Here is a 16,130-nt window from a genome sequence, read left to right on the forward strand (position 1 = left end):
GGTCATGGGGGACTTTTGAAAGTTGCGTTTGCAGTCCGTGTATTTTTAGGGGACAATGCGAACGGTGTTCAAGAGGCAATTTGAAATAATCCCGAAAACTGTCCATGTTTCCACCACATTTGTACAGGTTCCTGCAAAAACAAGCACCTGTCGGTACCTAAAGAATCACGGGGGAATCTCGAAACTGTGACAGAGTAAAACATGCCGACAGTAGAGTACATACTGAACAGAAGTCAGAGGTCAGAGGGTGCCTTGACACAGGCGTGTGATCTGCAATGTAGCAAATCAAAATACGCTGTCCTTTTTCTGTGAAACATTGATTAAGGATTAATCATCCATGTATTAGTGTCAGAGCGGCTATTGATACATTTCGAAGAGATCCGTGGTTGATCATTTGACATAGACGGACGGGTTCCTCTGAAGATATTCTTCGCCCGGCTCAAAATCGAGCATAGTCTGCGTTTATTGAAAATGAAGCGTACGTAAGGGTTAAACACAGCGCCGATTGTCTTCCAGCAACAGGTGCTATCCGTTTTGAAAACGAGCAGCCATCACAAGCAACGTCTAACGCTGAGATGTCGTGCGATTGCTCTTCAGCTTTGCTCTTATGACCAACTGGTCGTTAGAGTAAACCTGCGACCACAACTGTATCTAACAGCTGCCAATGACAAGGTTTTGCACTTAGCGCCGTAGATGGTGCTGCTTGACCCAGATACACACTAATACGTCCTCGCTTAATGACTTCTATTCAGCCACATCTTGGCTTGTCTCCTCCGTCCGCCTCGGACTATTGATTTTCCGTCCATGGATTCTTTATTTGATTCCTCCACATCCGAGTTCTGCATTTGGACTGTGTTTTTATATTTGATTACTGATTCCTATTTATTATTTTCTCCCCATTTGCATGGTACGCTATCTCTTTCTCTCTCTCTCTTTGAATAGATCCTACAGAATTCAATTCAAGTTTCTATTTATATGCAGATGATATATATGATGACTCATAGATCTAGCTCCTGTTAGACAACAGTGCAACCCTGCCGAAATACATCCCTGTTTTACAGATGTTGAACATGAGTGTCACCAAGATCAATGAAGACGAAGAATCGGGTCACGTGTAACAGATTTGCACATTTGTTTTTTGTTTTTTTATCCTTGTACATCCATTGTGACATGACGCAGGGTAACTGTGGGCATGTGTAATTACGATGCAGAGTATGCGCACTCGTGCTCTAGTTCACTCATCACAGATGGCACTAGATGATCCTATAATGCAGGCATGTGTGCCTTTAGATGGAATGTTACACATGCACTGAGGTGAAGTCAAATGCTGGCTACGGTGGTCTCCAGCACTGGGGAGTGACTAACTAACAAACTAACTAAGTAACTAATTACATTACTGGGAGAAGATGTTGAATTAAATTACAGTTGCTTTTGGAATGATTACAATTTTAATTATATTTGAAAAATAGCTGCAAAAGCTCAGATTTTCCACACATCAGTTCCTCGTAAAGCAGAAGCTTCTGATTGGTTCTCTCTGGTCATGTGCCATTCTGCCGTAGTTACAACCGTGACATGTTTTTCCAAAATGACCTTAAAGCGCGTTTGTGAGTGAGTCGCTCTGGACTTACACTCAACTGTTACAAAACAGTGGGGCTAATTAACATTATAACCACTCCCACACAAAATGTTCTCATCCAATGACTGGCGGAAGTTTCAGACTAAAGGAAGCGCTTTGAAACGGTGGCCAAACCACAATCGTGTCAAATCCAAAACAAACTAAGTGTTGGCACAGATTAGCTTTAGTTTACAGTCTTGCCACCGTTAGTTTATGAACATAATGTTATGATGATGTAATGAGCCGCTAAGTTGTTGGCTTGTGCTTGTGTTCGGGAACGTGACACGCGACACCGCTACATTAATTGACGAGTGGATTTTGGTGGCTTTGTGACGAAATGCTGCAAGTTATAATGGGATGTCTACGCGCGCTGAAGACAGCACGCCCTCCTAACAAATGCATCATTAAGTTGCATTCTGTCAAGTTGCTCAAACACATTTGATCTTTCATTTCAGCTGTGTCAAACTTGGAAATAGAGAGCAAGCTGTCCCTTCACTATCAGGCCCCATGGCACCAACAACACAACGTGTTTCATCCATGCACCCGACCGCCGTGTCTGGAGGAGCTGCACAAAAACACTCAGCTCAGCCTGCGGGCCCTGCGCAGAGGTGACAACTATTGCATCCTAGAGTTCCGTTAGGGCCATTTGGATGCTTATTTTCGCACACGTGTGTGTGTGTGTGCGTGTGTTTACAATTTTCAGACGAAAAACAGAACGAGCGGCCCACGAGTCGGGAGAAGAACAGGGTGACCATCTCCATCTCAACGGTGCCCCCTATACCCACCTTCCCTTCACCACATTCCATCAGGCGGCAACAGAGAAGTCGGCTGGCTCGAGCGGTAAGCACGACGCAGTCAACGCAAGAGCATGAGGGGGAATCAGCAGTTTACCCAGTAAACTTGTTCAACAAATATACTGAACACCCGCTACATGGTAGTTAATGTTTTTCTTTTATATATATATATATATATATATATATATATATATATATATATATATATATATATATATATATATATGTATGTGTGTGTGTGTGTGTGTGTGTGTGTGTGTGTGTGTTTTAAATAATACTTAAAGGGACACTGTGTAGGAATGACTCCCATCTAGCGTTGAAATTGTGTATTGCATGCAAACGAATCGTGCATTCCAGAGTCTTGTTTTTCCAACAAGTCTTTGATTCTAGATCAGACCAGATCCGCCACAAATAACTACCGAAACTCAACTTTTAAAAAACATCCCGAAAATGTAATTAGTAACAAGTAAAATAGTCATATTTTAAAAAATGAAATGAAAAACAATATGTATTTAGCAAATAATTGTGGTCATCCTAATTGAAAAAAGGAAAATTCAGGGGGCAAAATATATCTTCTGCTCCTGCTGTGCGCACTTTGGCCTCTAAGGGGCAGTGTGTTGGAATGCATGCGTGGATGAAGCTACACGTTTGCTGGGGAAAAAAAAGAACAACGTCGCGATAAAACATTAATTTAACTCGTTTTTCATATATTAGGAAGAATATATAACTGTAAGTATTTTTATATTACCTGTCTATATGTGTTACTACGAAGTTTGTGGATAACTATTCGTTATTTGAAGGTCAATCCCACCTGTGACCTGCTAATTCTAGCTAGCCCGTCAATTGGGGTTTCATTGACGGCTAGCATTAAGCTGGTGATTTCTTAAACGATTGTATTTAAATATACAATGAATGTAATTATGTTTCTTGCGTGTTTACTTTAAAATAAAACTACAACTGGGGTCTCATTAAACAGTTTAAAGCACTGACTGTGTTTGCGTGTGATTGTCACGCACGCCCCACAAAAACAGAGTTTGTGTCACTTTCTGTCACTTATGTTATACTGGTACTAAAAATACCCCGAAAAGTTACATTGTTTAATATAAAACGAAGCTTTTACTGTACCTTTGTATTATTTTGTCATTTTCGGACATTTTAAATGTCCGAAAATGAATAAAACCGATCTTTTTCACCCAATCTCCATAAGCTGAAAAGCAGGTGTTCGACCTCGATTTTCTATCACGTGATCGGATTGGTGCATCCCTACATTTGATACCAAAAAACCTTGAAGAAAGAACAACGCTGTCTAAGAAAACCGAATGAAAAAAAGTTTTACTTTAGCCTAATTACGCAGTGTTGACTTACACGTCGAGGAGAAAGCTGGCAACTTCTGTTTTAAGATGGCAGACTGTCATGGCGCTCCTCTACTGGGTCACCACTCGTATGTATAAATCTAAAATTATTCGCTTACCCGAATGTATCGTATTATTCGCATAGGTCACAATACGCAAACAAACGATAACACATATAAACACAGACATCGAATTTAGCCAGTAAATAACTGAAAATGTTACACAGTGTCCTTTTAACTATTTTCTATTACTGTTTGTAATTTTATATATACGTACATGTGGCCAGAAAGCAAAGCATGGGGAGTCTCCGTCATTGAAATGCACAGGTGCAGTCAGTCAATGGGGCAGTCCATAATTTCTCAAAATATCCATTCTCTCTCCTTTAGCCACACCCATTTCCCCTTCTTTGTAGCTATCCGCTACTTCCTTGACAATTGCACCATGTTTTTGTGGTTTAATAAAAAGTTATGCACTGCAGTACTGTATATTGTAATTGGAGCCTCAAAACCAGACACATGGTCGCAGTTTTTCCCCTGCAGCGCGTTGGTAGATGTGCGGTGTGAGGCGTAGAGTCCCCGACTATAATTTCTTTTTTTGCGATGGCCATCTTCAGTTGCTTTCGCCTGCGTTGTTTGGTGACCTAATTTGGAGAACTGCAAGCGAGAGCGTTTTCGTTTTGTTAACTCGAAGTGCTGTTATACGATAGTCTCCCGTTTCTTGACAGAGTGAGAGCATGCACTAAGGAATTCTTTAAAAGTGTGTTTTAATCAGTTTAAATGTGTTTAAAGCATGTGGGAGGGTAAAACGATCAAAAACAGGGTGTTCACTGTAAAGCCAATGGACCAGATGCAGAGCCAGTGAACAAGGGGGAGACTTCAGCCTGATTTTGACAGATTTTGTAATTGGTGAGGATGGACAGACAGAAGGGAAGATAGACTGAGGAGAAAAAAATGGTAATGTTGAAATTATATTATTTTCCGAATATAATCAAACTGACACAAAATCTCATTGTGGTGTTGCCATGCAGCAAGAAAGAGAAGAGAGAGAGCGAGAATTAGACTTTCAACCCAGGAAGGTAAAAAAAAAAAAAAAAAAAAAAGAAAGTTCATCTGTGTTTACTCCATTCCGACTGGTACTGTAAAAACTCTCATTCCATTTCATACTCAATTCCATTGTTGTGATTGTAATGGTAAATATAGCCCATTAAAGTTGTTCATCAAATCTTTCGCTTTGTGTTTGATGAGATGTATTTTCAGTCACACTAACTCTAATTATTTCGGTTTCACTTCCTTAAGGAGAGGACAGTGGGAGAAACAGAAATCCAAACAATTCAGAGAAAGGTAAGGATGAGAGGCAAGAACATGTTTCAAATATTTGTCCATGCAAAGATATTCAAAATATACCTGTAGTAGTGAGTTTTTGCACGACATTGACAGTTATTGTGTTTTCCGCCTCTGTAGGAGAGACCAGGGAGGGAAGCGGATATTCAGACAACGCAAAAAAAGGTAAGGACAATTATGAAAAGATGCACTTCAAAGACTTAAACAGCGAAGCATGTTTTTTTTTTTACGCTGATTAGGATAAAATAAAGGAATGCAAATGAGGATTTGAGTGATCATAAGGAGGATATTTATACAAGGAAATAGGGCAGTACAGTATTGTATTTTAAGAAAATGTTTTGTTGAGGTGTTGCCAATGGAATGAAACGCTCATTAGTTCATCCTTTTATTTTTGTTTTTTATTCATGCCATCTTTTGACTTTTCTTTTGTTGCACCTTTTATTTATAGTTTGAGTGCTTTTACTCACTTCATCGTATTGAGGGATGTATCTTCATTCCATGGAATAGAAAGGTATTGGATCTCTGTTGTATGTTCAACTTCAGTTTATGCTACATTCACATTAGTTCTGCTCTTACTTTTTCTGTTGGCTTCATTCAATTGCAAGGGGGTCATTCCAGAATTGGGAGACATTTTCTGTCCATTTCCGTGAAATTTCACAATAATCCATGCACATTCTCTGTAAAATATAGTTGTCCTAAGACCAAATTTAACTGTAGCTAGAGTAAAAGTGATTCCCAAATATTATTTCAAATACCAAATAGATCTTGAGCGCCCCCAAAATGCTCTTTTTCCCCTCATCCCGCTTGATGACCAATTTACATACCTAATATAACCCAACATGTTTAAATCACCTTTTGTTGTTATGATTTTATGGATTATAATTGTTAAAACATGTTTAAAGGTCCAGTGCCATCAATTTTTTTACCCCCATTATCTTTGCTGTCCTTTAACCCGGTTTAACAAGATAATTTGGTTTAGAAATGTCCAGGATGCCCTTTCTCAAGCTATTCTAGTCGGTCTTTTACTACTGACAGGTGAGACGACCATATCCATGCATCCATCCATCCATTTTCTACCGCTTATCCGAGGTTGGCCGCGGGGGCAGTAGCTTTAGCAGGGACGCCCAGACTTCCCTCTCCCCAACCACTTCATCCAGCTCTTCCAGGGGGATCCCGAGGCATTCACAGGCCAACCGAAAGAGGTAGTCTCTCCAGCGTGTCCTGGGTCGTCCCTGGGGTCTCCTCCCGGTTGGACGTGCCCGGAACAGCTCACCGGGGAGGCGTCCGGTAGGCTTCCGAATCAGAGGCGCCAGCCACCTCATCTGGCTCCTCTCAATGTGGAGAAGCAGCGGCTCTACTCTGAGATCCTGCCGGATGACCGAGCTTCTCACCCTATCTCTAAGGGAGAGCCCGGACACCCTGCGGAGGAAACTCATTTCTGGGTTCCGGGATCTCGTTCTTTTGGTCACGACCCACAGCTCGGGACCATAGGTGAGGGTAGGAACGTAGATCGACCGGTAAATTGAGAGCTTCGCCTTTCGGCTTAGCTCCTTCTTCACCACGACGGACCGATACAAAGTCTGCATCACTGCGGACGCCGCACCGATCCGCCTGTCAATCTCCCGTTCCATTCTTCCCTCACTCGTGAACAAGACCCCAAGATACTTGAACTCCTCCACTTGGGCAGAATCTCATCCCCGACCTGGAGAGGGCACGCAACCCTTTCCTGACTGAGGACCATGGCCTCAGATTTGGAGGGGGTGATTCTCATGCCAACCGCTTCACACTGGGCTGCGAACTGGTCCAGTGAGAGTTGGAGATCACGGCCTGATGAAGCCACCAGAACCACATCATCAGCAAAAAGCAGAGATGCAATACTGAGGCCACCAAACCAGACCCCCTCTACGCCTCGGCTGCGCCTAAAATGCTGTCCATAAAAGTTACAAACAGAATCGGTGGCAAAGGGCAGCCTTGGCGGAGTCCAACCCTCACCGGAAACGAGTCCGACTTAGTGTCGACAATCCGATTGACACCGGTCGTACAGGGACCGAACAGCCCGTATCAGGGGGTTCGGCACCCCATACTGCCGAAGCACCCCTAACAGGACCCCCCGAGGGACACGGTCGAACGCCTTCTCCAAGTCCACAAAACACATGTAAGTGGTTGGGCGAACTCCCATGCACCCTCGAGGACCCTGCCGAGGCTATAGAGCTGGTCCACTGTTCCACATCCAGGACGAAAACCACACTGCTCCTCCTGAATCTGAAATTCGACTTCCCGACGGACCCTCCTCTCCAGCACCCCTGACGAGACCTTGCTAGGGAGGCTGAGGAGCATGATCCCCGTGTAGTTGGAACACACCCTGCGGTCCCCCTTCTTAAAAAGGGGGACCACCACCCCAGTGTGCCAATCCAGAGGCACCGTCCCCGATGTCCACACGACGTTGCAAAGGCGTGTCAACCAGGACAGCCATACAACATCCAGAGCCTTGAGGAACTCCGGGCGAATCTCATCCACCGAGGAGCTTTTTAACCACCTCGGTGACCTCAACCCCAGAAATAGGAGAGCCCACCTCAGAGAACCCAGACTCTGCTTCCTCATAGGAAGGTGTGTCGGTGGAATTGAGGAGGTCTTCGAAGCATTCTCCCCACCGACTCACAACGTCCCGAGTCGAGGTCAGCAGCACCCCATCCCCACTATACACAGTGTTGATGGTGCACTGCTTCCCCCTCCTGAGATGCCGGATGGTGGACCAGAATTTCCTCGATGCCGTCCGTCTTTCTCCATGGCCTCACCGAACTCCTCCCATGCCCGAGTTCTTGCTTCAGCGACCACCAAAGCTGCATTCCGCTTGGCCAGCCGGTACCCATCAGCTGCCTCAGGAGTCCCACCAGCCAAAAAAGCCCGATAGGACTCCTTCTTCAGCTTGACGGCATCCCTCACTGTTGGTGTCCACCAACGGGTTTGGGGATTTCCGCCACGACAGGCACCGACCACCTTACGGCCACAGCTCCGGTCGGCCGCCTCGGCAATGGAGGCGCGGAACATGGTCCACTCGGACTTGATGTCCCCCGCCTCCCCCGGAACGTGAGCAAAGTTCTGTCGGAAGTGGGAGTTGAAACTCCTTCTGACAGGGGATTCTGCCACATGTCTGCCAGCAGACCCTCACAATACGTTTGGGCCTGCCACGTCTTCCCCCACCATCGGAGCCAACTCATTACCAGGTGGTGATCAGTTGACAGCTCCGCCCCTCTCTTCACCTGAGTGTCCAAGACATGCGGCCGCAAGTCCGATGACACGACCACAAAGTCGATCGTCGAACTGCGACCGAGGGTGTCCTGGTGCCAAGTGCACGTGTGGAACCCTTTATGCTTGAACATGGTGTTCGTTATGGACAGTCCGTGATGAGCACAGAAGTCCAATAACAGAACACCGCTCGGGTTCTGATCGGACCGGGGAAACGACCGTATTTCTCATGAATATTCGCTATGTAAATCAGCTTTACTTTGATTGGATAGCTGTTAAATATGGAAAACAGCTTTGCTCTGATTGATGCTTGGCGATCTCACAGCGTCTTGTGGTAGCCAAGCGATCATAGTGACGTCCCGTTCGCATCCTTCGATGTGGTCTCACTATCATTGTGAAGCAGAATTCGCCAAGCGTTCTTTGGCTTGTTGGCCCACTAGTAGGGAATATGAGCTGAACTCCGACATGGGAGAAAATAAAAAGGGAGGGGGATCTTTTGAGGTTAAGCTCGTCCTCTGCTCCCATTCACTTAAACATAGCACTGGCCCCTCTCAGCAACCGCCCCTGATAGTACTATGGTTTATTATTAGTTTTTCTTGAAAATGCAACCAAATTTTAAAATAAATGTTCCATTTTTCAGAAACATTGGTGCCTAAATTCTCCACCAATTCTGGAATGACCCAGTACCATATCCCTTATTGTTCTGTCCTCACATGTAACACTGGGTGATGTTCCTATAGTTAGATTGAAGATGTATCTGAAAGGATGCCTACTTACACTTTGAATACTGCATGTTGCGCTTGACTTATACATCTAGGCTACCTCAACGGGCGAAGGAGACGATGAGGAGGTATTAACAGGTTACAAAACAAAGACCTCAGCACCTGCTGCTGTTCCCTCTACCCCGGACAAAGAGACAAAACGGTCGAATGAAAACTTGTCCCACTCTGATCAGAAGACAACTTTTGATGAATCTCGTGCCGTCTCCTCCTGTATCATCCCCATCAACGTCACAGGTAAAATATAGGAGTGCAATTTGACCCGTTATGACATTCAACAGCAATAGAAGTACCCTGACATTTGATTATTTAGAAAATAGACCTAAGTACACAAATATTTAAATATTTCATAATGTCTGTACTGGCCAATGCATGCCATGTATACTTGTGTGTAGCTAGACAGGCAGCAAACAATTCAATGTCCTCCAATAAGCACACAGGGTTTGGTCTTTTCTTGTACTTTAGTGAAGTCATTCGTAATATTTTTTTTTTTTTGTAAAACTGTACCACAGAAATAAAAATAAATACATATACAGGATTTTACACAATTCACTGAAAATTTGTACACACCATACAATCACTGCCTACCTCAGAATCAGAATCATCTTTATTTGCCAAGTATGTCCAAAAAAGACACAAGGAATTTGTCTCCGGTAGTTGGAGCCGCTCTAGTACGACAACAATTTACAGAACACTTTGGAGACAGAAAGACATTGACAAAAAACAGTCACTGAGCAATAAAGGGTTGCTAGTTATCTGGTAATATTATTTATTATTACATTATTACATTATTATTTATTATATACATTATTTATTTGTTGATTTTTTTTTGACAATTGTGCAAAAAGATGCAGAGTCCGCTAGCACTTACAGCAGTTCGAATGACTAATATTGCAATAGTCCGGTGCAATGACCATTGTGCAAAGGGGGCCGAGACTTCAAGGAGTGTATGCGGTTTAAAGTGACGAGTAGTGCGGTCATCTGGGACAATGTTGGTTGTGCAAATGTTGCAGATACTCCTCAATCGGTGTGCAAATGGAGCAGATGCTACTCTGGCACGAGTGGCCAGTATATGCAAATAGTGCTGCATGGCGAGACAACTACAGTGAGTGCACGAGTAATACATAATTGGCCCCACAGAAATGTGACAACGAACTCAAGTCAAAAAATTGCCACCATGTTGTAATGGAATTGTAGGTCAGGTGTTTAAGAAGTTGATCGCAAGAGGGAAGAAGTTGTTGGAATGTCTACTAGTTCTAGTTTCCATTGATCGGTAGCGCCAACCGGAGGGAAGGAGCCGGAAGAGCCGGTGACCGGGGTGCGGAGGGTCCGAGAGGATTTTGCACGCCCTGGTCTTAGTTCTGGCAGCGTGCAAGTCCTCAATGGTGGGTAGGCGGGTACCGACAAGCCTTTCAGCAGTTTTGATTGTCCGTTGCAGTCGGAGTTTGTCCTTTTTTGTAGCAGCACCAAACCAGACTGTGATGGAAGAACACAGGACCGATTCGATGACCGCTGTGTAGAACTGTCTCAGCGGCTCCGGCGGCAGGCCGTGCTTTCTCAGAAGCCGCAGGAAGTACATCCTTTGCTGGGCCTTTTTGAGGACGGAGTTGATGTCGGTCGCCCACTTCAGGTCCTGAGAGACTGTAATTCCCAGGAACTTGAAGGTCCCGACGGTTGACACAAGGCAGCTGGACAACGTGAGGGGCAGCTGTGGCGAAGGATGCCTCCTGAAGTCCACGATCATCTCTGCAGTCTCGAGCGTGTTCAGCTCCAGGTCGCGTCGGCCGCACCGCAGCTCCGGCCGCTCCGCTTCCTGTCGATATGCAGACTCGTCACCGTCCTCAATGAGGCCGATGACAGCGGTGTCATCTGCAAACTTCAGGAGTTTGACAGTCAGGTTCGCTGAGGTGCAGTCGTTCGTGTAGAGAGAGAAGAGCAGCGGAGAGAGGACACAACCTTGGGGCGCCCCAGTGCTGATGCTGCGTGTGGATGAGGTGGCCTCCCCCAGCCTGACCTGCTGTGTCCTGCCCGTCAGAAAGCTGTAAATCCACTGGCAGATGGCAGGCGAGACGATGAGCTGGAGAAGCTTGGATGAAAGGAGTTCAGGGATGATGGTGTTGAACCCTTAGCTGAAGTCCACGAACAGGATCCTCACGTAGGTCCCTGCACTGTCGAGGTGTTCTAGGATGAAGTACAGTCCCATGTTGACTGCATCATCCGCAGACCTGTTCGCTCGGTAGGCAAACTGCAGGGGGTCCAGCACGGGACCTGTGACACTCTTGAGGTGGTCCAGCAAGAGAAGTTCAAAGGACTTCATGACCAGAGATGTCAAAGCGACAGGCCTGTAGTCATTCAGACCCGAGATTGTGGGTTTATTGGGGACTGGAATGATGGTGGAGCGTTTGAAACAGGATGGAACTTCGCACAGTTCCAGAGATCTATTGAAGATCTGGGTGAAGACTGGAGCGAGCTGGTCCGCGCAGACTTTGAGGCAGGATGGGGACACATGGTCCGGGCCTGCCGCTTTGTTAATCTTTTGTTGTTTGAAGATGCGTCTCACATCCTGTTCATGGATGGTTAACGCAGAAGTCAGAGGTGTGATTGTGGTCGGGGGTGCAGCCGGGTGGGTGTGGGGTTTGAAACTGTCCTTTTCAAATCTGCAGTAGAAGGTATTCAAGTCGTTGGCTAGTGTGCTATTGTTCTCAGCTTGGGGGGATCGTCGCTTGTAAAAAAATATTCTATAAGAAGCCCTAATAGCTTACACGAAGTAGCAACAAGCTAAAACCGAAACGAGATTGCTACAGTACAAGCTACAAGCGAAACAAGGTAAAGCGACAAGCTAAACAGAACTAGTATGGCTAATAAACAAGATTAGAATCCCAAACATTAGAGCGTCAGCCTCACAGTTCTGAGGACCCGGGTTCAATCCCCGGCCCCGTCTGTGTGGAGTTTGCATGTTCTCCCCGTGCCTGCGTGGGTTTTCTCCGGGCACTCCGGTTTCCTCCCACATCCCAAAAGCATGCATTAATTGGAGACTCTAAATTGCCCGTAGGTGTGAATGTGAGTGCGAATGGTTGTTTGTTTGTATGTGCCTTGCGATTGGCTGGCAAACAGTTCAGGGTGTACCCCGCCTCCTGCCTGATGACAGGTGGGATAGGCTCCAGCACGCCCGCGACCCTCGTGAGGAGAAGCGGCTCAGAAAATGGATGGATGGATGGAATCCCAAACAGTATTTTTTCTCATTACAATATACATAGGTATTGGATAGTTACACAGTGACTGTTCGTCTCCATGGCAGAAACATTTCAGACAGAATTCAGCATCAATATCATGTCCACTCACTGTCCAGTATCTTAATGAATTATTATGACCACAAGGTGGAAGTAAAACAATGGATAACACCAAATCACCCTTTAACACTTGCAAACTCAAATTAAAGACAACATAAATTAATTCTGGCGGCACGGTGGCCGACTGGTTAGAGCGTCAGCCTCACAGTTCTGAGGACCCGGGTTCAATCCCCGGCCCCGCCTGTGTGGAGTTTGCATGTTCTCCCTGTGCCTGCGTGGGTTTTCTCCGGGCACTCCGGTTTCCTCCCACATCCCAAAAACATGCATGAATTGGAGACTCTAAATTGCCCGTAGGCATGACTGTGAGTGCGAATGGTTGTTTGTTTCTATGTGCCCTGCAATTGGCTGGCAACCAGTTCAGGGTGTACCCTGCCTCCTGCCCAATGACAGCTGGGATAGGCTCCAGCACGCCTGGGACCCTAGTGAGGAGAAGCGGCTCAAAAAATGGATGGATGGATGGATGGATAAATTAATTCTTTTTTTTTCAGGAGTTGGATTTGATAGAGAGGCAAGTGCACGTTGCTCCCTTGTCCATTCCCAGTCGGTTCTTCAGAGAAGAAGGAAGTTAAGGAGGAGGAAGACCATCACTGGAATACCCAAACGAGTACAACAAGACATGGGTATGTTGGGTCATGTTGATCTTTTTTTTCCTGTCTTCTTCTTTTTATAGATTTATGGATGGCTCAGATCTGGTGAAGGACCAAAATATTATACTCACCCAGTGCTTCATGGTACAATAATGAGATTCTATACAAGAAATGTTTTACTTAAAGGGGACATATTATGCAAAACTGACTTTTTAATTGCTTATATTTGAGTCACTGGGTCTCTGCAGTGTCTGTCCACCCATCAAATGCGGGGTGGGTGGCGTATTTCTGTTTGGAGATATGTCCACTGCATGCGCAATTGATTGTAATTCAGTGGCTGGGTAATGAAGTGCCAATTCAGATCCAGGGCTCAAAACAGCTCTGCCCCGGCAGCCATGGTAACACTAAGCCGTACTCATGTTGGCATCCCCCGCAGTAGAGGGAGACTGGTTCAGCACAGTTTCGCATTTGCACGAGACCTGACCTCCCCTCGAATGGTAAAATATGTTTTATGTGTGAAAAAAATACATATCTCTTTGAATTAAAAACAATTTGGAATTGTATTCATTTACATTGGATTATATATACAGTATACATACATATGATATACAGTATTGTTAAAGTAATACCCATTTATTATTGTACTTGGCACTGGTAGTACTGTGTGTTCATAAAAAGGTACTGCGTAATACTGAGAGACATTTCTAACATTGTGTTCCTAGACTGTAGCTACATTAGGTTTTCCAAAATTAAGGCCTTAATTTTCTTTAAAATGACACATGATACTTAAATCCCCAATTACAAGGTCATAAAAGCCTGCTAAAGTTGAACATTTGTCAAATACTTTCCAAAGCTTTCCTGAGAAAATAGAGCGTTTATTGTGTGGTGATAATTAATTTAATTTATGACGATAAATCAAGGACCCCCTGTATCACAATTACACGCAAAAAGCAAAATAAAAGGAAGGAAAGGCACCAAAAGATCTGAGCTATCTCCTGGTTCATCTTTGCTTTATTTATTGATTTATTCTTTTCATGTACGACTCCGATTCCAATGAAGTTGGGACGTTGCGTTAAACATAAATAAGAACAGAATACAATGATTTGCAAATCATGTTTGACCTATATTTAATTGAATAAACTACAAAGACAAGATATTTAATGTTCAAACTGATAAACTTGATTGTTTTTAGCAAGTAATGATTTTATGGCTATGGCATGTTTACCACTGTGTTACATCACCTTTTCTTTTAACAACATTCAATAAACGTTTGGGAACTGAGGCCACTAATTGTTGAAGCTTTGTAGGTGGAATTATTTCCCATTCTTGCTTGATGTACAGCTTCAGCTGTTCAACAGTCCGGGGTGTCCGTTGTCGTATTTTACGCTTCATAATGCGCCACACATTTTCAATGGGAGACAGGTCTGGACTGCAGGCAGGCCAGTCTAGTGCCCGCACTATTACTACGAAGCCACGCTGTTGTAACACGTGCAGAATGTGCTTTGGCATTGTCTTGCTGAAATAAGCAGGGCCGTCCATGAAAAAGACGTTGCTTGGATGGCAGCATATGTTTCTCCAAAACCTGTATGTACCTTTCAGCATGAATGGTGCCTTCACAGATGTGTAAGTTACCCATGCCATTGGCACTAACACAGCCCATAACATCACAGATGCTGGCTTTTGAACTTTGCGTCCATAACAGTCCGGATGGTTCTTTTCTTCTTTGGCCCAGGGGACACGACGCTCACAATTTCCAAAAACAATTTGAAATGTGGGCTCGTTGCACCACAGAACACTTTTCCACTTTGTGTCAGTCCATCTTAGATGAGCTCGGGGCCAGAGAAGCCGGCGGCGTTTCTGGGTGTTGTTGATAATGGCTTTTGCTTTGCATAGTAGAGTTTTAGGTTGCATTTACGGCTGTAGCGCCGAACTGAATTTTCTGACGTTGGTTTTCGAAAGTGTTCCTGAGCCCATGTGGTGATATCCTTTACACATTGATGTCGGTTTTTGATGCATTGCCGCCTGAGGGATCGAAGGTCACGCGCATTCAATGTTGGTTTTCGGCCTCGCCACTTACATGCAGCGATTTCTCCAGATTCTATGAACCTATTTTCTCACGCACTTGTTCGCAAAGAGGTGAACCTCGACCCCATCTTTGCTAGTGAATGACTGAACAATTCAGGAAAGCTCCTTTTCTACCCAATCATGGCACCCACTTTCCAATGAGCCTGTTCACCTGTGGGATGTTCCAAACAGGTGTTTGATGAGCATTCCTCAACTTTCGCAGTCTTTTCTGCCACCCGTCCCAGCTTTTTTGGAACATGTTGCAGCCATAAAATTCTAAGTTAATGATTATTTGCTAAAAACAATTAAGTTTATCAGTTTGAACATTAAATACCTTGTCTTTGCAGTGTATTCAATTAAATATAGGTTGAACATGATTTGCAAATCATTGTATTCTGTTTTTATTTATGTTTAACACAACATCCCATTGGAATTGGGGTTGCACATGCAGTCTTCCAATACAATTTACAATTGTAATGTACATTGTGCTATATTGTTGCATTTAAAATTAGATTTTCATAAAAACTACCATGTTATATTATTAACAATTTGCCTACACTCGGACCAAACTAAAACGTTTTTAACAAATCAGAGGATGCTAAAGAAAGCACTTTGTTACAGTCTTGTGGTTCACCGTCACTCCCTCATATCCCATGATGAAAGTGATTTTAACATGACATTACTGAGACTCAGCATGCTGTGTCATTTTACATTCAGACTCAGATGAATCACCAGTAGCAAGAGAACGGACAGTAATTGTCCATGCCAATCCGCACCAACTCTCGCTGTGTCACGAAGACTTCTCAATTAGTGGTCGCCTTCACCACACTCGAGACTCTGGCTGCCAAACAGATGATTTCCTCATAGCATGTAAGTTCCTTTGTATGTTTCCTCATGTCATTCCTTCCCATTTGTTGTTAAAACAACTACCCACTAAAACCAACAAGGTAGAATTCCGAATAAAAATGTATACAAATATATTGTGACTGGGCGGCACGGTGGG

The 16,130-nt window shown here is 44.4% G+C and overlaps 1 protein-coding gene across 2 annotated transcripts in view; it reads left to right on the plus strand.

Annotated features, from left to right (window-relative positions):
* nhsb (Nance-Horan syndrome b (congenital cataracts and dental anomalies)) overlaps positions 1–16,130 on the plus strand; it is a 60,844-nt gene that overhangs the window by 34,440 nt on the left and 10,274 nt on the right. Inside the window, exons 2-10 of one of the 2 annotated variants that reach the window (XM_061670783.1) lie at positions 2,071–2,223; positions 2,319–2,455; positions 4,789–4,836; positions 5,057–5,101; positions 5,222–5,266; positions 5,550–5,612; positions 9,165–9,363; positions 12,965–13,096; positions 15,845–15,997. In XM_061670783.1, the coding sequence (XP_061526767.1) occupies positions 2,071–2,223; positions 2,319–2,455; positions 4,789–4,836; positions 5,057–5,101; positions 5,222–5,266; positions 5,550–5,612; positions 9,165–9,363; positions 12,965–13,096; positions 15,845–15,997 (975 nt within the window). The remainder of the gene's footprint in view (positions 1–2,070; positions 2,224–2,318; positions 2,456–4,788; positions 4,837–5,056; positions 5,102–5,221; positions 5,267–5,549; positions 5,613–9,164; positions 9,364–12,964; positions 13,097–15,844; positions 15,998–16,130) is intronic. The other variant, XM_061670784.1, reaches the window with a different exon arrangement.

This window comes from Phycodurus eques, chromosome 2 (genome assembly GCF_024500275.1).
Source record: "Phycodurus eques isolate BA_2022a chromosome 2, UOR_Pequ_1.1, whole genome shotgun sequence".
In the NCBI taxonomy this organism is placed as follows: domain Eukaryota; kingdom Metazoa; phylum Chordata; class Actinopteri; order Syngnathiformes; family Syngnathidae; genus Phycodurus; species Phycodurus eques.